Source organism: Triticum aestivum, chromosome 3D (assembly GCF_018294505.1).
Source record: "Triticum aestivum cultivar Chinese Spring chromosome 3D, IWGSC CS RefSeq v2.1, whole genome shotgun sequence".
Taxonomy (NCBI): Eukaryota; Viridiplantae; Streptophyta; class Magnoliopsida; order Poales; family Poaceae; genus Triticum; species Triticum aestivum.
This window is the reverse complement of record NC_057802.1, coordinates 585,199,589-585,223,492: the sequence shown is the minus strand read 5'-3', so window position 1 is coordinate 585,223,492 and position 23,904 is coordinate 585,199,589. Positions and strand designations below refer to the sequence as shown.

General features: G+C 45.2%; 3 protein-coding genes across 6 annotated transcripts; 2 read left to right on the top strand and 1 right to left on the bottom strand.

Annotated features, from left to right (window-relative positions):
• Window positions 1-10,116: 10,116 nt before the first annotated feature.
• Window positions 10,117-15,739, top strand: LOC123080706 (disease resistance protein RGA5). 4 transcript variants are annotated; one of them, XR_006438518.1, is made up of 5 exons: window positions 10,117-10,387; window positions 11,075-11,970; window positions 12,433-14,660; window positions 14,958-15,067; window positions 15,176-15,739. XR_006438518.1 is itself a non-coding variant. In XM_044503644.1 (5 exons), exons 2-5 carry the CDS (start codon window positions 11,159-11,161, stop codon window positions 15,432-15,434), a joined length of 3,129 nt encoding a protein of 1,042 aa, XP_044359579.1. In that variant the 5' UTR covers window positions 10,117-10,387; window positions 11,075-11,158; the 3' UTR covers window positions 15,435-15,739. The 4 variants fall into 4 exon arrangements, 1 of the variants encoding a protein (XP_044359579.1); XR_006438520.1 differs by having other exon boundaries at window positions 12,433-14,453; window positions 15,176-15,338; XR_006438519.1 differs by having other exon boundaries at window positions 12,433-14,457; window positions 14,923-15,067; window positions 15,176-15,338.
• Window positions 15,740-16,863: 1,124 nt separating this feature from the next.
• On the bottom strand, window positions 16,864-18,920 carry LOC123080708 (protein COFACTOR ASSEMBLY OF COMPLEX C SUBUNIT B CCB1, chloroplastic). The gene is made up of 4 exons (XM_044503645.1): window positions 18,594-18,920; window positions 18,261-18,385; window positions 17,536-17,688; window positions 16,864-17,438 (listed from the first exon to the last, which is right to left on the bottom strand). Exons 1-4 carry the CDS (start codon window positions 18,891-18,893, stop codon window positions 17,249-17,251), a joined length of 768 nt encoding a protein of 255 aa, XP_044359580.1. The 5' UTR covers window positions 18,894-18,920; the 3' UTR covers window positions 16,864-17,248.
• A 2,533-nt stretch (window positions 18,921-21,453) lies between these two features.
• LOC123075651 (protein YAE1) lies at window positions 21,454-23,603 on the top strand. The gene is made up of 5 exons (XM_044498208.1): window positions 21,454-21,748; window positions 22,420-22,534; window positions 22,706-22,821; window positions 22,926-23,047; window positions 23,150-23,603. The coding sequence occupies exons 2-5, from the start codon at window positions 22,438-22,440 to the stop codon at window positions 23,406-23,408; spliced, it is 594 nt and encodes a 197-aa protein (XP_044354143.1). The 5' UTR covers window positions 21,454-21,748; window positions 22,420-22,437; the 3' UTR covers window positions 23,409-23,603.
• Window positions 23,604-23,904: the final 301 nt, after the last annotated feature.

Genomic DNA, 23,904 nt, shown 5'->3' with positions numbered 1-23,904 from the left:
GATCTCCATCATCATGATCTCCATCATTGTGTCTTCATGAAGTCGTCACGCCAACGATTACTTCTACTTCTATGGCCAACTCGTTTAGCAACAAAGTAAAGTAATTTACATGGCGTTATTCAATGACTCGCAGGTCATGCAAAATAATAAAGACAACTCCTATGGCTCCTGCCGGTTGTCATACTCATCGACATGCAAGTCGTGATTCCTATTACAAGAATATGATCAATCTCATACATCACATATATCATTCATCACATCTTCTGGCCATATCATATCACATAGCACTTGCTGCAAAAAACAAGTTAGACGTCCTCTAATTGTTGTTGCAAGTTTTTACGTGGTTTGTAGGTTTCTAGAAAGAACGTTTCTTACCTACGTATGACCACAACGTGATTTGCCAATTTCTATTTACCCTTCATAAGGACCCTTTTCATCGAATCCGTTCCGACTAAAGTAGGAGAGACAGACACCCGCTAGCCACCTTATGCATCTAGTGCATGTCAGTCGGTGGAACCTGTCTCACGTAAGAGTACGTGTAAGGTCGGTCCGGGCCGCTTCATCCTACAATGCCGCCGAAACAAGAAAAGACTAGTAGCGGCAAGAAGAATTGGCAAACTCAACGCCCACAACTACTTTGTGTTCTACTCGTGCATAGTAACTACGCATAGACCTGGCTCATGATGCCACTGTTGGGAATCGTAGCATAATTTAAAAATTTCCTACGCTCACCAAGATGCATCTATAGAGTCTACTAGCAATGAGGGGAAAGGAGTGCATCTACATACCCTTGTAGATCGCGAGCGGAAGCGTTCCAATGAACGTGGATGACGGAGTCGTACTCGCCGTGATCCAAATCACCGATGATCGAGTGCCGAACGGACGGCACCTCCGCGTTCAACACACGTACGGTGCAGCGACGTCTCCTCCTTCTTGATCCAGCAAGGGGGAAGGAGAGGTTGATGGAGATCCAACAGCACGACGGCGTGGTGGTGGATGTAGCGGCTCTCCGGCAGGGCTTCGCAAGCTTCTGCGAGAGAGAGAGGTGTTGCAGGGGAGGAGGGAGGCGCCCAAGGCTTAGATGTTGCTGCCCTCCCTTCCCCCCACTATATATAGGGCCAAGGGAGAGGGGGGGCGCAGCCTTGCCCCTTCCTCCAAGGAAGGGTGCGGCCAGGGGGGAGTCCTTCCCCCCCAAGGCACCTCGGAGGTGCCTTCCCCCTTTAGGACTCTCCCTTTTTTTCTTATCTCTTGCGCATGGGCCTCTTGGGGCTGGTGCCCTTGGCCCATATAGGCCAAGGCGCACCCCTTACAGCCCATGTGCCCCCCCGGGGCTGGTGGACCCCCTTGGTGGACCCCCGGACCCCTTTCGGCACTTCCGGTACAATACCGATAAAGCGCGAAACTTTTCCGGCGACCAAAATAAGACTTCCCATATATAAATCTTTACCTCCGGACCATTCCGGAACCTCTCGTGACGTCCGGGATCTCATCCGGGACTCCGAACAACTTTCGGGTTTCCGCATACATATATCTCTACAACCCTAGCGTCACCGGACCTTAAGTGTGTAGACCCTACGGGTTCGGGAGACATGCAGACATGACCGAGACGCCTCTCCGGTCAATAACCAACAGCGGGATCTGGATACCCATGTTGGCTCCCACATGTTCCACGATGATATCATCGGATGAACCACGGTGTCGAGGATTCAATCAATCCGTATGCAATTCCCTTTGTCAAACGGTATGTTACTTGCCCGAGATTCGATCGTCGGTATCCCAATACCTTGTTCAATCTCGTTACCGGCAAGTCTCTTTACTCGTACCGCAATGCATGATCCCGTGACTAACGCCTTAGTCACATTGAGCTCATTATGATGATGCATTACCGAGTGGGCCCAGAGATACCTCTCCGTGACAAATCCCAGTCTCGATCCGTGCCAACCCAACAGACACTTTCGGAGATACCCGTAATGCACCTTTATAGTCACCCAGTTACGTTGTGACGTTTGGCACACCCAAAGCACTCCTACGGTATCCGGGAGTTGCACGATCTCATGGTCTAAGGAAAAGATACTTGACATTGGAAAAGCTCTAGCAAACGAAACTACACGATCTTTTATGCTATGCTTAAGTTGGGTCTTGTCCATCACATCATTCTCCTAATGATGTGATCCCGTTATCAATGACATCCAATGTCCATAGTCAGGAAACCATGACTATCTGTTGATCAACGAGCTAGTCAACTAGAGGCTTACTAGGGACAGGTTGTGGTCTATGTATTCACACATGTATTACGATTTCCGGACAATACAATTATAGCATGAATAATAGACAATTACCATGAACAAAGAAATATAATAATAACCATTTATTATTGCCTCTAGGGCATATTTCCAACAGTGCCATCATGAAACTTTTTAACCATTTATTATTGGCTCAATTGATATCCGTTGATTGCTTGCTTCAATTGGTATCTTTTGATTGCTTGTTTACTTGTTTCTCTCTTTCTTATGTCTTTGTGGCATATCTTTCTTTTGTAAACTTTGGGCCTAAATATAGTTTGTTTTCCTCCTAGTATTTACCGTCAAACTTGTGTATTGCATTCCACTCTCTTGTTGAGAAATACACAAATTATGGAGGACCACAATTTCTATTGGCCTTCTAAGCTTTTCTCCCATTTTGGCAATCGATGCCAATGGGGGAGAAGTTTCAGAGAGTTTTGTGGAGAAGTTTAGAGAATTCTCTCCTCTTGCTTTGGTTTTGTTCCTAAGCATTTGCATCTCTTACTCATGCATCATTGGTTGTTGCATTGCATGGTGATGCATAATTCCTTATATAAACTCTCTTGAAAGTGATTGTCATCAATTACCAAAATGGGGGAGATTGAAAGAACATGTGGTGCCCCCATGTTTGGTTTTGGTAATTAAAGACAATCTCTATGGACTAATGGTTGCCTTGAGTTATATTTGAAGGTTTTGTCCATAGGCTTTTCTTGGAGTACATGTGTTGGTTTCAAGGAGAGTTTGTGTTGACCAAGGTGCTATTAAGGAATTATCCAAAGATTGGTCATGTGAGAGTTGAGCTTATTGCAAGCATGTCTTGAAGAAGAAGATTGTGTGATCATTCATGTTTACCTTCAAGACATCATCCAAATGAAGAGAGTTGGAAAGATTCTAGGTTGATCAAGACTAAGTCAAGAGTGAATCAAGTTGATCAACTCACAAAGCGTAGAAGATGTACCGAGAGGGATCAAGTGATCCCATGGTATGGTAAGCATTGTCCATTGTGCTTTGTGTACTAACCCATGGTCTATGTGAGAGTTCTATGTGGGGTTAGGTACGTGTTCGTGGGCTTGCATCAAGAGGAAGATATCACTCAACCCATGGAGAGGATGACATCAAGTGGTGATCGTCATCAAGATTGCCGTGTGCAAGTTCAAGTGGAGCGTCACGAAGAGATCAAGTGCTTGAAGCTTGCCGTCCATTGTGGTGACAATGGACTTGTGAAGATGTGCCGAAGAGTGGCTCACCCATAGTGGACTACGGGGGAGTAATCATCTAGTCTTCATCGAGCCAACGCAATCAAGAAAGGTGGTCCAACTTGAGGGTGTCAAGATCGTCATCATCTAACTCAAGTGGACCATGTGCAAGGCAAAGGTTTTCCCTTGATAGGTTTTCTATTTTACCGGTCTCATGGTGGTAGTTGGGAGACCGGGTTATAGGATCGATAGCCGTACTATCAAGGGGGGCTCTCAAGTGAGTAGCTTGATCGTATCGTTCGTCGAGAGCTCAAACCATTGCATCCTTGCATCATGTTTCTTGGTTCTTGTTTGGTTCTCTTTGCGAGTCTTAGATCTTATGGTCATCTTGATGACAAGCTTGAGTTCATCGAAAACGGAGTTTGCATGCGTCTTCTATGATGTTTTCGATGTTGGAGGTTTTACCGGTCTTATCCGAGGAAGGGTTCTCACCATTTTATTTTGGGCCTTTTCTCATTTGCTTCTTATTGGTATTTCTATCAAGATTGTGTTAGCCCTTGTCGCTAGCTTTCCAACAAACTTGGTTTCGTCGAATTCGGAGTCCGTTTGCAAAAGTTGTGTCAGTTTTGGTGTCCTTTAAAGGGGATGCTGCGGATGTAATTTTTTAGTACCACTCTTGGGAGCGGTACTGGCTCCAAGCGGTAGTACCGCTCCAGAGCTGTACTACCGCAGCTCCTGAGCGGTAGTACCGTTCCGGACCAAAATCTCGTGTTTTGCTCAGCGGAAGTAGGCACGGAAGTATTTTTTTTGTACCGCTCGCAAGCAGTGGTACCGCTACCACTTGCGGTAGTACCGCTATCCCTAGCGGTAGTACCGTGAGGTCGAGCGGTAGTACCATGGGGACGAGCGGTAGTACCGCTCCGGCGGTTCTACTGGCCTTTTGCCTCCTCGCTGTTGTTTTTCAAAGGGGTACTACCGCCCTAGTGGTAGTACCGCTCCTTGGAGCGGTAGTACCGCTCTGTGCGGGCTGTGAGCATAACGGTTGGATTTTTCCCCACCTATAAAAGGGGGTCTTCTTCCCCATTGAACCTTATCCTTTGAGCTCGTGTTCTTCCCCCATTGTTGACCTTCTTCGAGATTGCTAACTCTCAATCCCTCCATGGATTCTTGCTAGTTTTTGAGGGAAAAGAGAGAGGAGATCTAGATCCACATTTCCACCAATCACTTTCTCCTCTATGTGAGGGGAACCCCTTGGATCTAGATCTTGGAGTTCTTGGTGTTCTCCTTCTTGTTCTTCCTCTCATTTTCCTCCCTAGCATTAGTTGCTTCGGTGGGATTTGAGAGAGAAGGACTTGGGCACTCCGTGTGCCCTTGCCATTGCATTTGGTGCATCGGTTTGAGTTCTCCACGGTGATACGTGGAAGTTACAATTTGAGAAGCTTATTACTCTTGGGTGCTTGGTACCCTTGAGCTTGTTCCTCTTGGGTGCTTGGGCGCCCTAGACGGTTGGTGGTGTTCGGAGCTCAATCATTGTGGTGTAAAGCTCCGGGCAAGCGTCGGGGTCTCCAATTAGGTTGTGGAGATCGCCCCGAGCAATTTGACGGGTTCCGGTGACCGCCCCCAAGGGTTGCCAAAGTGTACGGGCTCGGTGACCGCCCCCAAGGGTTGCCATTTGTACGGGTTCGGTGACCGCCCTCAAGGGTCCCTTAGTGGAATCACGACATCTTGCATTGTGCGAGGGCGTGAGGAGATTACGGTGGCCCTAGTGGCTTCTTGGGGAGCATTGTGCCTCCACACCGCTCCAAACGGAGATTAGCATCCGCAAGGGTGTGAACTTCGGGATACATCGTCGTCTCCGCGTGCCTCGGTTATCTCTTACCCGAGCCCTTTACTTATGCACTTTACTTTGTGATAGCCATATTGTTTCTTGTCATATATCTTGCTATCACCTAAGTAGTTTTTCTTGCTTAGCATAAGTTGTTGGTGCACATAGGTGAGCCTAGTTGTTGTAGGTTTTGTGCTTGACAAATTAACCGCTAGGTTTATTCCGCATTTGTTCAAGCCTCAACCGTAATTATTTTAAAGCGCCTATTCACCCCCCTTTAGGCGACATCCACGATCTTTCACCCGAGGCAATAAAAGAATAAGGGGCCCTTCTTGAGACATAAAAGCTCAGTTTTTCTTTTCAAAAGTAATGTAATATGGATATCCAGTATATAGTGTAGATTGGTGATCTTTCGACTCTAAGACTGGCAGTACCACTATTTATCGATCAAGAGAAATGCATCGGGATAGTAATGAAATAATATAGCTCCACAAAATATCGATTTCCTAATTGTCAATAGAGACATCAATTTTTTGGCACAACAAATGACCTTGTAAAAACTGGTTGCTAGTTAATCATTTGTGTTACCATGAGATATAAAATTAATGCATCAACTTACATATGTTCTGGATCCTCCCCCAATCTGCCATGTTCTGGTACCCAAAAATTCATCACCCAAATAATAATTCACCTCTTCCAAACTATCCTACATAAGGCATAGCAAAGCAAACTGTGTATTTCATGTTAATACTATGATGACAAATGGAGATTCCCTACAAGAAGTCTAGTTTTGAAAAAGTTAACAGTAATTGTCCCTTTTGGGATTATACTACTAGTAATTTCTTGAAGACAAGTCAGTAAACAAGCTGCACAAAAAATGGTTAATACAGGGATCAAAAGCACCTGGATATTGATTGATGTGGATGTAGATGGCTTGATCCATACGCCGCAGTAGTTAGCACGAACAAAGAAGACGACACCATGAAGTGGATGAAATTTCTCCCTTCTCCTAGACTACTGCCTGAGCCCTCTCACATTTGGATCCAATGAAGAGCGGAAGAAAATCCATGGAGATTAGCGGATCTGCGATGTTTGAATCATGCGCAGAGCTATTTATCAACGAATCTTTGAATTGAAGAACGAGATTATAGGAAAGAAGAACATGTACTTTCCTAGTCTCTCCAAAGTCTAGGAAACGGCCAGAGCGTTGAGAAACGAAGGAGAGCTGATTGGGGAATGATTTGCGCCGTAGATATCCATTAATGACTGGCCACGACTTTGGAATCGGAGCGGGGACGCCGAGTCTGGGATTTGGCAAAGTAGAGGAGTCGCGGGTCTGGGGTCCAGTGCAAACAGATTGATTATCGATCAAGTCCTTCGTGAGGTTTGCCTAATGGGATTTTCCTTGCACGGTTCCTTGGAAAAAAATCGTGTATTTTCTTTGGGCTCCATGAAGGTATACTATCTGGGCCGGGGCTCCTGCCTCCTCGGGGCCCAGGGCGGGCCCCCGTTTTCCTGGCCTATGGGTCGGGCCTGGGTGGAAAGGCAATACGTAGTGAGGTTAATGTAGGAGACATCAACATGGATATCATCCCAGAGCATCAAGATGCCACCCTGGTACCAGTTGTTGGTCTCTGCGCGAAGCTATGCAGCCTATGCCCACCTAGGAAAGCTGCCGTGAACTGATCAACATTGTCGAGCTTTGTCTCTTGGAGGCATACGACGTGATACGACGAGGAGGCGATCGTGGCATTGAAAGTGGAGCGTCGATCCGGGCAGTTGAGACCGCTCACGTTCCAGCTCAGGAATTTGAGTGGTGGTTCTAACATTTTAAAACCAGGAGCACCTTGGAGCCTGGCCACATGACAAAGGTGGCCGAAGCAGCAGCAACAAGGGCATGAACATTATCATTATCCACATATTTAATCTTTTGCATGCCACATAATTCAACGAAGGTATTAAAATGGGATGCATCACCTTCATTAGGAGTTCCAGAAAATTATTCTTTCATAACAGGGATTTAGCAAGGCAGCTTTAATATTATAAGACTCCACACTAGTGGCGGGAGGAGCAATAGGAGTACTAATGAAATCATTGTTATTAGTACTCGAACTATCACAAAGTTTAGTATTTTCAGGAGTAACCATAATAGTGATTCAAGCAAAGGTAGTAACACAAATATGTTTAGTATTTTAGAATATTTTTTTGCAAACAAGAAGAAGGCAAATAAAAGGAAAAAGGCAAAGAAAGTAAAAAAAAGGAAATGATAAGTTTGTGCAGAGGCACCTGATTTTTCTGGTGAAGCCTTCCCATCAACGACGCAAAAATTCTTCTGCTACTTTTGATAAATGTTTGGATTCATTGAAGAGGAAGGGTGATGTAGTATAGTAGCAAATAGTATTTCCCTCAATTAAGAACCAAGGTTTATTGAATCAGAAGAAGATGGTACATAGACAACTTTAGCAGTACCTGCAAGGGGTGCATCACTTTCGTTGTTCTTGCCAGTTGCATGTATCAAATCTGGTAGTGGTAGTCTGGTAGATATAGGAATAACATTAAAAATAAAAGTAAAGTAAAACAACGAGGAAATTGTAAGATTGCCTGAATATAATGAAGAACGGGACCCAGGGGACATATGTTCACTCGAGGCATCTATCTCACAAATAGCATTGGTGGGTAAACAAATTACTGTTGGGCAGTTGACAGAATAACGCATAGTTATGATGATTACCCAAACTATAATCAATATATAGGCGTTACGTCTGTGACAAGTAGTCTGTTAATCCAACTGCATCTTCTATTATTACTTCACCCCAAGACCGCTATCTAGCATGCATCTCAAAGTATTAAGTTCATCATAAACAGAGTAACACATTAAGCAAGATGACATAATGTAGACAGAATAAGCAAAGTAATATGTTCGAACGCCGTTGTTTTATCCGTGGTAGCAACAATACAATACATGCCTTGCAACTCTCACATAGTAAGGTCACCGCAAGATTGAACCTACTACCAAGCGCCTCTTCCCCTGAAGATAAATCAATCTACTTGGTCAAAGAAGACATATAGATCAGAGAGAAATACAAGGCTATAAAATTAAACAATCAAAAGAGATCTCAAAAGTCTCAAATAATATCAATGAATAATCTGATCATCACTCCACAATTCATCGGATCCCAATAAACGCACCACAAAAGTTACATCGGATTGATCTCAGAGGAGATCATTGTATTGAAGATCAAAAGGGAGAGAGCGAAAGCCATTGAGCTACTGCTATGGACCCGTAGGTCCTGTGGAAGCTACTCACACATCATCATGGAGGCAACAAGGTTGATCAAGATTGCCTCCCCAATGGTTTTCCCCTCTGGCAGAGTATCAGAAAAGACCTCCAAATGAGATCGCTTCGGAACAGAGGCTTGCGGCGGCGAAATAATTGTTTCGGGACCTCCCCCGAGGGTTTCTGAATATATAGGAATTTATAGGCCAAGAATTAAGGAAAACGGAGTCACAAGGGACCCACAAGCCAGGGTGGTGTGCCCTACCACCCGGGGCACGCCCCTTGCCTTGCTGCCTCTCCTGAAGCTTCTAGGGTCTCCTTTTGTCCAGAAAAAATCATCAAAAAGTTTCGTTGTGTTTGACTTTTGTAGGTATGAATTTCCTAGAAAATAAAAAACATGCAGAAAACAAAAACTGTCACTGGGCACTGACTTAATAGTTAGTCCATAAAAATAATATAAAATTACATATAAAACATACCAAAGTGATGATATAATAGCATGAAACAATAAAAAAAATTATAAATACGTTGGAGACGTATCACAGAGCCGTAGTGGAACCTGTGGGCTAGTGCTGGACATGGACAACGACGTTGCCCATCACGCCGAATTTGGTGCCGGGACCGGCCGTGTGGGTTGGGGTCGATACGTGGTCACCACCCCAGGTAGCCGCCTGCCCGTGCAATGCAATTGTCTCAGCCACCGCAGGCAGCATTCACCCACCTGTGGCAGCCACTGCCCTTCATCAAACCTCAGCGCGGACGAGAAAGACAGCGGCAACGACATACAGTGAATCCCGAAAAAAAAAACGACATGCAGTGAAGACGGCCAGTACGACGGCAATGACCAATCTAGGTTTCCTTTTTAGTTTAAGTTCAAGTATGCATGTTGGATAGTTCGGCCGGGATGTTTGGACTTATATATTACTCCTTCGGGTCATTTTTAGTTCGCATATAAGATTTGTCTGAAGTCAAACCTCGTAAATTTTGATCAAATTTATAAAGAAAAGTACCAACATTGAGAATGTGAAATCAATAACATTAGATGCGTCATGACTTTAGTTTTCATATTGTATAAATTTAGCATTGTAGTTGTTCATATTTTTTCATATAAATATAGTCAAACTTTATGAAGTTTGAGTTCAGACAATTCTTATACGCAGAGTAAAAAGGACCGGAGCGAGTATTTGTCTTTCTAGAGATTTCAATAAGACTACATACGGAGCAAAATGAGTGAATCTACACTCTAAAATATGTCTATATACATCCGTATGTAGTTGTTCATTTGAAATCTCTAAAAAGACAAATATTTAGGAACGGAGGAGTATCATTTTTTTATTTTTTTTATTTAGATAAGTTTAAAATCTTGGACGTTATTGTCAAATTTGTCTGAATGTTGGACGCATTGAGGGACGAATGACATCCGTGTCCGTTTTGCCGACGCAAACGCAGAAAGCGCACGTTCCGTCGGAGTTGGCCTAACGATTGAGACGGCATGGCCTAATATTTTCGATAGGAAGAAAAAAAAATCAAGTCAAAGCTGGCTGAGCAGTGGATCAGTCAGCAATCTCGGCCACTCACTCTTCTCAGTTTCTCACGGTGCCGCAGCTACACCCGCCGTCCGCCCACGCTTCCACGGTCGCCGCTCCCAACCGCCGCCGCCGCCACCACCACCACCAGGACCTCTACGCCCGTCGCAGAAACGAGCGGCTCCCGCCCTCCGCTCCGGCGGGGTCTCTCGCGATCGCCGCTGCGGATTTGTTGATCTCGCCGGCGGCGGCGCTGGCCTGGCTTCCGTCCAGTCCGATAGGTACGGAGCTTGCTCTTCTTATCAGCTTCTGCAGTGAAATTTTTGTTGCTGTTTCAGAAGTATCCGTGTGTTCCTTCACATAGATCTTGCTGGATAAGACGACGCCATCGTATTTAACCAGTCATAGTTGACATGATAGATCATACTGAAATTAAGATGACTATATAACAATCTTAATTAATCTTGGCGATGGGTTGGAGGCAATGAACGATGCATGTAGATTAGTGTGTCCCGAAATTTGGAGCCCTGCCAGTTCCTGTTTCTTTTGCACAAATTAAACTGGTGCTTTCAAAAGACATACAGTGACTCCATAAATCATGCGACTGGACTCGTAGTTCCAGTTCCAGTAGACTTAGTTAGTGTAGCAACTCAAATGTATTTAAACCTGTTAGTTCCACTTCTTTTATTCTAGCAATGAATGATTTGACTGAAGCTGGTACAATTGGAGAAACAGCATGCTCATCATTTATTCATGTGTCTATGTTACCACAGTACCAGGAGTTCATTTCTAGTACTTCTTTGGTATATTTGTGTCATTTGGAGAGCGGTTGAATTCTGATAGAAATTGACTCTGGCATGTGAGCGGTTTTCTCTTTTTACTAAATTATAGAGTTATGATTGTAATTATGGTTCTTATTCAGTATGACACCTAGTACTTCTCTTAGTGACGCATGCATATATTGCCAGGTGCTTGCTTTGTCGTGCTGAAGCTTGGGGTCATTTTCTGCAAAATTGGGCATTTTGGTAGCTACACTCATAGAGCATCCGCAGATGGTGAGCGCCTTGGCAGGAGTGATGACCTCTGTCATCGCCAAGCTCACCGCCCTGCTTGGGGAGGAGTACGCAAAGCTGAAAGGTGTGCACAGGGAGGTGGAGTTCATGAAAGATGAGCTGAGCAGCATGAACGCGCTCCTTCAGAGGCTGGCAGAGGTGGACCGTGATCTTGATGTGCAGACCAAGGAATGGAGGGACCAAGTCCGGGAGATGTCTTATGACATTGAGGATTGCATAGACGACTTTATGAAAAGCCTTGCCCAAACTGACAGTGCTAAGGCAGCAGGGCTTGTGCAAAGTGTGGTCCAGCAGCTCAAGGCGCTGAGGGCGCGCCATCAAATATCCAGCCAAATCCAGGGGCTCAAGGCACGTGTTGAAGATGCAAGCAAGCGACGTATGAGGTATAAGCTCGATGAGCGCGCCTTCGAACCTAGCATCTCAAGGGCCATCGACCCCCGTTTGCCTTCACTCTATGCTGAGCCAGACGGGCTTGTCGGTATTGACAAGCCAAGAAGCGAGCTCATCGAGTGCCTAATGGAGGGGATGGGTGCATCGGTGCAGCAGCAAAAGGTGATATCTATTGTGGGTCCTGGGGGTCTCGGTAAAACTACACTTGCCAATGAGGTGTTTCGTAAACTTGAAGGCCAGTTCCAGTGTCGAGCTTTTGTTTCCTTGTCACAACAACCAGATGTGAGTAAGATCTTAAGAAATATACTCTCTCAAGTCTGCCAGCAAGAGCTTCCTAGCACAGATATACAGGACGAGGGAAAGCTCATTGACACAATAAGAGAAGTTTTAAAGAACAAGAGGTATATTCACGAACTTTTAATGAGGAGTTGGCTGATGGTACTGCGTCATTTTTTCTTCAGTATTGATGTTTATTTACTAACTTAGACATTCTACTACATTTTACTGTTGTTTAATTAAATTAAATACAGATGATTTTGTTTCATTTTAAGCATATGCAGTTCTGAATAGGCTTTGGTTCACAGTTCATGAGGTTATCTTTCTAAAGGGTTCTGAATAGTGCTTTGATAAATTCAACTTTTTGTGGTGTGGCCAAACCATTAGGGAAGGGGATAAATGGCTGTCTGTAATAATATATAAAAGAGAAATGATTCTGTCCCCATAAACAGTGAATTTCAAAAAACCTGAAGCCCTATATGATCCTCATGATTTACCAACATTTGACGACAAGGAAATATGCCATTTTATTTATTTGTTCATATATTTTCCTTATTCATGAGATTTGCAAAACATGCACTTTGCAGGTACTTAGTTGTTATTGATGATATATGGAGTACTCAAGCATGGAAGATTATCAAATGTTCTTTGTTTCTGAATGATCTGGGAAGCAGAATAATGACGACAACACGTAGTGTTGATATAGCCAAGTCATGTTGCTCTCGATGCCATGATCATGTCTATGAAATAATGCCTCTGACAACAGCCAACTCTAAGAGTTTATTTTTTAAACGAATATTTGGCACAGAAGATATACGTCCTCCTCAATTGGAAGAAGTCTCCTCGGAAATATTAAAAAAGTGTGGTGGTTCACCATTAGCAATTCTTACAATAGCAAGTTTATTGGCTAATAAAGATTGCACGAATGAAGAATGGGAGTGGGTGTATAATTCGATCGGTTCCACACTGGGAAAGGACCCCGGTGTAGAAGAGATGAGAAGGATACTTTCTCTTAGCTATGATGATCTTCCCCACCATTTGAAGACATGTTTACTTTATCTAAGTATATTTCCGGAGGATTATGAGATTGAGAGGGATCGATTAATAAGGAGGTGGATCGCTGAAGGATTCATTGATACAAATGGTGGACGAGATTTGGAGGAAATAGGAGAGTGTTATTTTAATGATCTAATCAATAGAAGTATGCTTCAGCCAGTGGAAATCCAATATGACGGTCAAGTCGTTTCATGCCGAGTGCATGATATGATTCTGGATCTCCTTACATCTAAGTCAATGGAAGAAAACTTTGCCACCTTCTTCGGTAACCAAAATGAGATATTAGTCCTTCAGCATAAGATCCGTAGGCTATCTCTCAGTTATTATGACCAAGAGCACATCATGCTTCCATCAACAGCAATCATTTCTCATTGCCGCTCGCTCAGTATTGTCGGGTATGCTGAAAAGATGCCTTCTCTTTCGAAGTTTCGTGTTCTGCGAGTACTTGATATTGAGAATGGCGAGGAGATGGAGAGCAACTGTTTTGAGCATCTGAGGAAGCTTTTCCAGTTGAAGTATTTGCGACTCCACGTTAGAAGTATTTCTGCACTCCCTGAGCAGTTAGGAGAACTACAGCATCTGAAGACTCTGGATATGGGATGGACAAAGATCACAAAAATGCCCAAAAGCATTGTTCAGCTGCAACATTTGACATGTTTGCGCGTCGGTAATTTGGAATTACCTGAAGGAATTGGGAATCTGCAAGCTCTGCAGGAGCTATCAGATATCAAAGTCAACCGGTACAGCATGGCGTCGTGTTTGCTGGAGCTGGGCAGTCTGGCTAAACTGAAAATCCTTGGGCTACGCTGGTATATTGTCAGTACACACAGTAACAAAGGTACTTTTGTGGATAACTTGGTATCCTCGCTGCGCAAATTGGGCAGATTCAGCCTTCGATCTATATGCATTCGTAGTTATCATGGCTCTTCAACGGAGTTCTTACTGGATTCCTGGTTCCCCTCCCCTCATCTCATGCAAAAGTTTCAGATGGGCACGTACTACAACTTTCCCAGAGTTCCTCCTTGGATTGCGTCACTGGACAAGCTCACATACCTAGATATCAATATCGATCCAGTAGACGAGGAAGCACTAGAGATCCTTGGAGAGTTACCTGCTTTGCTGTTTCTCTGGCTGATGTCGAAATCAGCTGCTCCCAAACAGCGGCTTATCATAAGCAGCAGCATGTTTGTATGTCTGAGGGAGTTCCATTTCACCTGCTGGAGCAATGGGGAAGGACTGATGTTTGAAGCCGGGGCCATGCCGAGGCTTGAGAAGCTGTGGGTTCCGTTTGACGCGGGCAGCGGTCTTGATTTTGGCATCCAACACCTCTCTTCCCTCAGGCATCTTGCCGTCGAGATCATTTGCATCGGCGCGACCGCTCGGGACGTTGAGGCGTTGGAGGAGGCCATCAGAGATGCAGCTCATCTCCTTCCGAATCGCCCTGCGGTGGAGTTCCGAACATGGGATGATGAAAAGATGGTGGAGGAGGAGGGGCAAGGCGTCACTGAAGAGGAGATCCACGCTAGCGGTTGAAAGTCAGCCTGCAGTATATGTAAGTGTACACAGTACACAACTCATTTGACATTTTTAACTTCTCCTTTTCCTCCCGTACGCTGCATAGTTTTTGTAATTTTCTTTGGAGCAAATTACATCATGGGACACCGAACTCGTCCTGCTGGCCGGTTCAAGTATGTCTAAACCCAGACTTGCATATGACTGATGGTCACCAAACTTCAAGTGGGTCACTCAAGGAGTCTAGGTCAGTAGCATTCTGTCCCAGGTATAACTGATGGCATGCATGTCTCGTTCAGTGGCACCACTTTGGCATGTATATACTTTCATATATACTCCCCTCCGTTCCGTTTTTATTTAGTCCGCGTATTAGCTTTGGTCAAAGTCAAGCTTTGTAAACTTTGACAAAGTTTATAAACAAAAATATTAGCATATACAGTAACAAATCAATACCATTAGATTCATTATTGAATGTACTTTCACATCATATATAAGATTTGTTATGATAAATGTTTGAAAGTAAGGCTTTCGGTTTCTTTGGTAGACGGGCTATAGGGATGGCATAACGAAAGCGCGGAACGAAGGTGAACAAGAGGGCTGGAATGTTGGGTCTAGGCAAGGATACAAATGGGATCTTGTTCGCGGGATTACTAGGTAAACTGGATTTCTGGTTGTGCCAATCTCAGTTGTCTTGTGATAAGACTCCCTCTTCTATCATTCTCATTTATTGTATTCTACTTTTATTATCCTTCAAAAAAGCAGTGCATTGGCTGGTCTTTCCAGCAGCCGGAAAGAAAAGTTGTTGCTCGATGTCCGCCGCATAAGAGAACTTGAAGATTTGCACAACTCCGTGCTAGAAATTTCAGCGGCGGGTGCGCTGCAGATGTTTCATGAGAGTATTCATCAGGATAATGACCCATCAGAGGAAAACAGCCTCCAAACTATTCCAATCGACCTTCTCCTGTTGTTGCAAGAATGTCCAGATGTTCAGGTCCCTGAAGAGCCGGCACAAGTTCCTTGAGCAAAGGTCGTAATGGAATTGTTTTTTTTTAGAAAAGGAGGGTCACCCCCGGCCTCTGCATCAGAATGATGCATGCAACCCCTTTATTAAGCAAAGTAAATGAAAGGTCCGCGGTCGTAATGGAATGGTAGATCTGCTGATACTGATTTTGAAGTCTGGTAGAAGTCACTTATTAGACTGATTCTTTCTGAAGGATGTAACTGTAAATCTGTTGATACTAAGATTTTCTTTATCATGTCACCCCTTCCTTTGTATGAAACTCCTGTAATTTCGCAGTTTGAATGGAAATAATAATATTTTCTTCCTGAGGTTTGCATATTCTTGTTGTTCCTTTGCCAAATGTTGCTCTGGTCTACTTAACTCTTGCGCATTTGCTGATGAACTGTATCTATTCTTCATTGGTTTGACTGCATTGCTGATGAAGCGCCAAGAACCATCTTGACAGGTATGATTGGTTGATTATGTAGCAACTGTATGTCTATCAAATTTAAGATACACTAAGGCCTTGTTTGGTACTAGTGTATTTTAGGGAACTAGATGATACCCCGCACGTTGTTGCGGGAATATTTTGCAACATATTTCAATGTGATTCGTGTATGAAACATGAATATTTGAAAAAATAATATAAAAAGCTAAAACTAAAAATACATATAATTTATTATGTTTGATTACTATATAGTTGTAAAATGTTTATTACAATATATATGGCATAATAGACTGAAAATTCTCATGTATGCTTGCATGTTGAGATGGGTGTTTTTCCATGAATGTCATGATGAAGTGGCATGCTTGCATGTTGAGAGATATATGGTAGTGGGGGTGGGCCTTTTCTCATGCATATTATGCGATGATGTGGCATGCTTGCATGTTAAGAGGAATAGTTAGTGGGGGCTAGCTATTTAGATATAGAAGATTGGTGGGGATTATCCCGGTTAAACCCCTAAATCCCCACATATCCCAAAACACCGTTTGGTTCTAGTGTATTTGACATGTTTTATCCCCACAAATCCCCAAGCTTTAGTGTATTTTTCTCAATACCCAACACACTACCCCTACCTAGTGGATTGGGGGTAAATGGGGATTTGAAGGGATTGGGTGAAGGTTGGGGTTTCACCCAATCCCTGCGGGGATTATCCCCACCAATCCTCTCAAAAACCCTAGTACGTACCAAACAAGGCCTAAATGGTTTCCGGTAGTTAATTGATTGGCATTCTTATTATGCAGACCGTAATCGGGCCATGGAACTGGCAATCCACAATGTGAGGCCGAACATACCTCATCGTTGTTGGTGCAAATGGCATGCCCTCAAGAAAGCAAATGAGTGTTTAGGTCCTCTGTGTTCGAAGCAGGATGAATCCATGGCAGAGTTTCATAAGGTTGTGAACCGCATGCTGACGATTGGATGAATCTGAGACTGCTAGGGGAGGCGTTGAGTGAAAAGTATATAATTCAAAGAACATGGCCCAACTTTATGATGTAAGGAATAAATGGGTTTGAGCCATATTCCAAGGGAATGTTCTGCACAAAGATGAATAGTATACAGACAAGTGAGAGTGCGGAAAGCATGTTAAACTCCTATGTACGTAGTTGATATACAAACAGGGTACAGATACTGGGATCATTTGGACCTAGGAGCCATACCGAATTCCCGACAAAAACCATCTCTATTTCTCGAAGCCAAGACACAGATTTGCCCGTGGATTACCAAAACCCACCCTCACCTCCTCTCCCACCTTCATTTTGCACCGCATCACAGGAAAGCCTGCTTTGAACTGCTTGCTTGGTCACTATACTCCAGACATCAAAGCTATCGGTCATGTCTCGAATATCCCCTTCACGTAAATCATCCCCTTCTCACTCATCTTGAGCTCCCTCCTCATCTGCTCGACCTGCACGTCGTCGCCCCGCACCAGAATCTCGGACACGCTGTTCCCGTCGTCGGACAAGACCATCTTCACCTTGATCTCCTCTTTCCTCGATGCTTTTGTCCAGTAGTACACTCCCCTGGAACATCCATCAAAAACAGACAGACGGTTACTACACCTGGTATCGTAAGTTTCATTTGGGATTTCGGCTAGCAGAGTCGCTCGTAGGGACGTACGCCAAGGGGCTTAAGGTCATGAGCCAGAACCAGTTGTTGCCGCCTTCTGGGACTGCGATCGACAGAACAAGCCCGACGCTCCCCAGGCTAATGACGGTGCAGAAGGTCAGCAGTGCTGCCTGAGCGCTGCTTGGTGTCATTGAGCCCTCGAAGCTGTTTGGAAACATAAAGTAGCTCAGTTTACGATGCAATCCGACTTAAAAAATATGTAGTATCCATAAGCTTGTGCCAGATTACATCTTACACAGTACATGAACGACATATATAGCCACTATAATAACTAGTCTTATTGTGCAGCAATTGACCAATAAGGATGGGATATTAGATGACATCTTCTTTCAAGTGAGCTGACGACTGTACCATACTTAATGTGAGCGTTTTAACTCTGAAACACCTTTTGCAAGTGAGCTGATCAACTGTACCATACTTAACTAGCCCCACCCATCAAATGTAAATCTAACGCAAAGCACCCCAAGTAACAAGATTTATTAGTATGGTTACACAATCAATTTGAGTGTTTTAACTCTGAAACAAGCGTGCCAAAACACATGCCTACTGTCCAATACTACTATAGTGGAATTCAGTTTGCCCTAGGACTTTGGTGCCATTCTGAACAAGCGTGCTTTCAGAACCATAGTGTATAATTCGACGGTTCTGTTTTAGACACTCGCAGAGCAATGGAAGGCACTGTCACGCCAAGGTGGAAAATCCAGCGTGCCACTTACGTGATGACCTCGCCGCGGTCGGAGACGGCGAAGCTGTTGCGCGTGAAGAAGGAGAGGATCTCCCCGGCCACCAGGCTCGGCGCCGTCGGCTGCCCTTCCTCCCTGACGAACGTCTTCTGCACAATCTATTCGGAGCAGATGGCAACAAGTGTTACTATCATCATCCAAGAACTGAACCAAACAATACATCCATCCATCCATCCAGGAGGAAAACATGGACCTTTTCTGATAGCATCAGCAGCCGGCACACTCGGCCTTAATCGACAGTAAAGAAAAAAGCAGAGGCCATGGATGGAAGCATGTCTGGGGGAGGAGGAGGGGCTGGAGACAGACCTTGGACTTGACGGAGCGCTTGATGAGCGACCAGAGCCCCGGCACGGAGAGCACGAAGAGCCCCAGCGAGGTGTAGTAGCTGGCCTGCGAGTACCCCGTCCCCGTCCCCGCCCCGACGGCGGCGGCGGCGTCGAGGAGCACCGCGGCGCTGTCGAGCGACGCGCGGGCCGGGACCAGCCGCACCCCTCTCCTCCGGTCGGCCACCGACCGGCGGCGCCGGGGGCAGGCGGCCGCCGCCGGCCGCGCGGCGCGGGGAGGGAAAGGGAGGAGGACGCGGCTGGTGGAGGCGCAGGCTTCCATTTCGTCGGGCGGATAAGACCGGGGGAACCGGCTTCTCTCCTCTGACGTGCGTCGCGCCTTTTTTTTCCTTCTTTTTCTTTTGATTGATGAGGGACAAATTAGGAACTGCCGCTGGGCAAAATCGACAAATTTAACCTATGAATGAAAAGAATTCATAAAGTAAACTGTTAACGAAAAAAATTCATCCGGCTGACCCTTTTGTGTAGCGCCGACAGATAGGCGCCACACTACACTGTGCAGCGCTTGATTGACAGGCGTTACACGTCTGGCCAGCGTCGCACTCCGAACTGCCTAAAAATTGCTAAGTCAGTGTGCAACGCCTTAGAGCTTAGGCGCTGCACTGGTGGACTTTGAAAAGGAATCACGTGTCTCGTTGGGGCCGGTGTTAGTCGGTCATAGTAGTTGCTCCGCATCTTCTTAGACTAAAGTCAGCTCGCAAGCAGACGCCCTTCCCACACTCTCAAATATTCACCTGCCTACTGTACAGCTCGTGACATACTGCACTTGCAGCTTGATGCGATCTTGCTGCGGTGGTGCCGATCGATCGCTTTGGATTTTGAAAGATTTGGCAAATGTTTAACCCAGCACGTTGCGCCTGGGCGACTGACTCACTGACATTGCATGTTCATGAAACTTTCAGGAGCTAACGCTTTCAGTTCAAGATTTTCACTATATGAACCCATGAATCCATCTCAAAATCAACGTGGGATGGGATCGATTGCTTTTTTGATTGGCTAGCTAAATCACAGCTAATCTAAAGGCCATGTGTTCTTTTGCAAAGAAAGAATTAGTGCGTGCATGTGTACGCACGTCTCTAAACCATACAATCACCATACAATCAGCTGGAAGAGAATACAAAAAATGATTAATTCTAAAAAAAGTGAAACAAGAAAGATTAAGATGCTGATTTTTTTTAGCGTTCCACGGACCAAAGAGAGCTTCTTTCACCGTAGCGCAGTGCGTGGCTAGGAGAGACACGACACGACAGTGCTTGTACCTGCCTTGCTAATTCAGATTTCTTGCGGTTGACACAACAGTAATCTCTATGTATAGTGCAGCCCAGTTTTATATGCATTTAGACAGTAGTCAGATATTTTGAACATGGGGTGGCTAGCTAATCCCTGACAAGCCCCTCCTTCCATGCTACAGAATCTAAGTGAGACAAACCTTTGATTGTGCAACGCCCACGCCTTAGGCGCTACACTGTATAATGTAGCGTCTAGCTCTAAGGCGTTGCACACTGACTTAGCAATTTTTAGGTAGTTTGAAGTGTGACGCTGGTCAGGCGTGTAGCGCCTGTCGGTCAGACGCTGCACAGTGTAGTGTGGCGCCTGACTGTCGGGCGGTATACAAAAGGGTCAGTCGGGTGAAATTTTTTCGTCAACAGTTCACTTTGTGAATTCTTTTTGTCCACAGATCAAATTTGTTGTTTTTGCCCTGCTGCTGCTGCTAGGCCAAAATCACACGACCTTGATTGAAAACATTAGTAATTTTTAACTTTTTTCATGACCTAACCATTTTCGGCATACCATCCTTTGAGTTTTAATGGTCTTGAGCTGCATAGGGGTTGGCATCTCAGGGCCGGGCCGGCAAAATCGGTGGCCCCGTGTCAAATTCTAAAATGAAGCCTAATCTGAATGCATAATTTTTCTTTGAAAGATTCATTAAGAAATTTCATGAAATTGAGTCATCAGTGCTAGAAATCAGATAGCTTAATCTTCGATTTTTACCGTATTTATTAATACTAGTCACCTTTCTTGATAGGTTAATCATGAGTGCTTGGAATAAAAAAGTTAATCATGAGTGAGCACGGCAACGCACCAGCTTAGACAAAGAGAAGAAGCCGTTTAGATGGTGTCCCTCACGGACATATGTGTCGTTGATGAACCCAACATCGCCTGCAGAGTCAGCCGCTGCCGCCGTGTGGCACATCGATCTCCCTTTTGCCGGAGAAGTGCAAGGCAGAGCTACGCGCGGGTGTCGTTGCCCTCGACTGCCAGCAGCGGCATACACTCCTTGCGAAAGACATGTGTTGGGGCCGTGCGGCGCGTCAAATGGTCATCTGCGCATATCCGCTTCTAAGCTCAAGGGACCCGGATTGATCGTGACATCGTGTCCCGCCATGATAGGCCCCCTATGCGAACGTGGAGATTAATGGGTTTGTGGCATCTAGACAATGCTCGGAAATTTGGGGCCCTAGAAAGTTGGGGCCATGTGCCATCACAACGACTGCACTCCCTTAGGCCTAGGCCTGTGGTATTTCATAAAAACGAAAGTCCAATTGCCACATTGTTTTGTTCCAGCCTGCCGGTTGCTTCTCTTTGCGTGCGTATTCTGGGTCGTCGACGAAGTTTCTCAAAATGAGCTCGGCGTAGCACGCTGATGGTGCTCAAGTTTCGTCTTCTGGATGGTTATGGCATCAGTACACACCTTGGCTCTCGGGCAAGCGCCTTCATCTTTCGACGGATCGGCACCCTTATGCACTCACCCCGCAAAAAAAAAAGTAGTGGTATGCACTTTTCTCTTGTCTCACAAAATGCGTTCACAGAAATCGCGCGAGAGAGAGACGAAAAAATAGGGAAGGTAAATCCTGGACGGCCACGGCCATTGGATATGCGATGGACGGCTGACAGGAGGAGGGCACCATCGGTCTCTCTGGAACGCAGGCTGGTCCACGACTCCTATCCCCTCGCCGCTCGCTCTCTTCTCTACTCTTGCCGACGCCGCCGCCTCCCCGCGGATCCCCGTCGTCGGATCCCTCCGGCGCCTCCCAACCCCACCAGCCGCCGCCTTCCCGGTAGAGCTGACACGCCCCCTCCGCTCCCGGCCTCGCCGTCCCTGTCGAGCAGAGCCAGGTAAGGCTCCATCTTCTTCCGTTTCTTTTTCTTCCTTCCTTGCTGGTTCCGTCGCACGAGTTCTGCGATTCCTTCAAGCCCTAGCTAGGTTCCAGGATGGATGCGGAGCGAGATGAAGGTTTGATGTAAACTTTCATGCTCCCTGTCTGTGAGAGTTTCCGTGATCGGGTGAATGTGAATTTACTGTCTGTCAACAATTTCTGTGTATGTCCATGAGATGCATAAATAATTTTATTTGCTCTTCTCGGACCAGTGTCAGACCATACGCATGTTGAGTAGAAAAAGACACAGTTTTGCTAAAGCGCATCTAGATGTGCCATAAGTGTTGCACATCCAAGTCCTGGATGTGGATCAAATTTTGTGTAAACTACAGTGCCCTGCGCATGTTCTGTGTGGAGAAAAAGCATTAAAAAGAAAAAGGGAAGGGCTCCCTCTGGAGTGCTGCTCTCCGTAGCGGGTAGCAACTGGAGCAGCTTGTGGTTGAGGAAGAAAGAGGAGCATAGGTCATTGCATATTGGGGTATTTGGGTGTTAGTGATGACGCCTTTTAGTGAAAGAGGCAGGACGAGTTAACGATTGGCAATATGTTTATGATACTGGCCAATGAACTAAATGGGGGAAATAAGCTGCTGCCTGTCAACTGACCATTCTTGTTGGTGTTCCATGTTTCAGGTACAGATTGGTTTTGTGATGGCCGGCTCCGAGGGCGTGAGGGGTTTGGCAGCATCAGTGGGAGAGCTACACATGGAGGCATCACCATCGCGGGAGGAAGGAACCAATGGGCATGGTAGTGCTCTAGCCTTGCTCTGATGTAGTATCACTAGATTTTGCGGCCTTCTATCTGTCTATTATTGCCATATATGTTACTTAGTTGGATACAAGTTTCTGCTTAATTAATACTAGCATTCCATGTCATCACAAGTTCACAACTAGTTGTTTTCCACCAATTTCCATTCAGGCAACGGTGATGCTGCTGCTGTGGACGATGATGTCTGGGGTGATGCCTCAGATTCTCCAGGGCATGATTCTGACTTGAAAAGAGAATGGGAGCACAGGCAGGAGCAGTTTCATAAGGTACATGATTATTTTGATTTCCATGGTTATTGATTCATTTGTGAATCATGAATTTGCGTCCATATCGAAGAGGTTTGAAAATAAGGCTTTTGGTTTCTCTGTAGATGGGCTATAGGGATGGTATAACCGAAGGGCAGAAGGATGTTGCCCAAGAGGGGTTCAACCTTGGGCATAGGCAATCTGCGGATGTCGCATTCAAGTGGGGTCTCGTTCGGGGGATTACTAGGTAAATTGCATTTCTGGTCGTGCGAATAACAGTTTTCTTGTATTGAGTTTCTCATGTGTCATTCTCATTTATTATATTTTCCTTTTGCTGTCCTTCAAGCAGTGCATTAGCTAGTCTTCCCGACAGGTTAAAAGAAAAGTTGCTGCTCGACGCCCAGCGTAGAGGAAAACTTGAAGATTTGCACAACTCTGTGCAAGAAATTTCAGCACAGGGTGCCCTGCAGCTGTTTCATGAGAGTACTCTTCAGGATAATCGTCGACCAGAGGAAAGCAAGATCCAAACTATTCCAAAGGACCTTCTGCTTTTGTTGCAGGAATGCCCAGATGTGCATGTTAGTGAAGAGTTGAAACGAGTTCCGTAAGCAAGTTTGTAAATGTAATTGCAAGCACCACTTGTTTCGAAGTCTTGCCGGATCGCTTAGACTGAGTTCTTCTGAAGGATGTAACTGTAAATCCTGTGATACTAAGATTTTCTCTATGGTGTCACCCTTTCTTTGCTCTGAACACCTGTAAATTCGCAGTATGAATGACAACAATAATATCTCATGAGTTTGGCATCTTCCTGTTGTTCCTTTACCATGCTACGGTTTACTTGCCCCCTTGGCGTTTGCCAATGTAGTGTATTGATATTTCCACTGACTTGCTCCACTCTGGCATTCACTAGATGTTCTATTTTTGCTAGTTATAAATTTTGGAAGGTTCTGGCATTTTGTAGTACTGACAATGCGGTAAGTATCTACAGTCAAGAACGCAAATGCAGTAATCGCAGTACTGACAACGCGGTAAGTATCTACAGTTAAGGATGCAAATGCAGTAGTACATATTTAATGAAACCTCTCATCTCCTTTGAGCACTTAT

Bases quoted from the DNA above. Each gene is read 5' to 3' on its own strand.
- LOC123080708 (XM_044503645.1), bottom strand. From the start codon at position 18,893: ATGGAAGCCTGCGCCTCCACCAGCCGCGTCCTCCTCCCTTTCCCTCCC. The intron at 18,386-18,593 runs GTCTGTCTCCAG...TGCTCCGAATAG, and splicing joins AGCGCTCCGTCAAGTCCAAG to ATTGTGCAGAAGACGTTCGT. The intron at 17,439-17,535 runs GTACGTCCCTAC...TGGATGTTCCAG, and splicing joins ATGACCTTAAGCCCCTTGGC to GGGAGTGTACTACTGGACAA.
- LOC123075651 (XM_044498208.1), top strand. From the start codon at position 22,438: ATGGCCGGCTCCGAGGGCGTGAGGGGTTTGGCAGCATCAGTGGGAGAG. The intron at 22,535-22,705 runs GTAGTGCTCTAG...ATTTCCATTCAG, and splicing joins GGAAGGAACCAATGGGCATG to GCAACGGTGATGCTGCTGCT. The intron at 23,048-23,149 runs GTAAATTGCATT...TCCTTCAAGCAG, and splicing joins CTCGTTCGGGGGATTACTAG to TGCATTAGCTAGTCTTCCCG.
- LOC123080706 (XM_044503644.1), top strand. From the start codon at position 11,159: ATGGTGAGCGCCTTGGCAGGAGTGATGACCTCTGTCATCGCCAAGCTC. The intron at 11,971-12,432 runs GTATATTCACGA...TGCACTTTGCAG, and splicing joins GAAGTTTTAAAGAACAAGAG to GTACTTAGTTGTTATTGATG. The intron at 15,068-15,175 runs GTAAACTGGATT...TCAAAAAAGCAG, and splicing joins CTTGTTCGCGGGATTACTAG to TGCATTGGCTGGTCTTTCCA.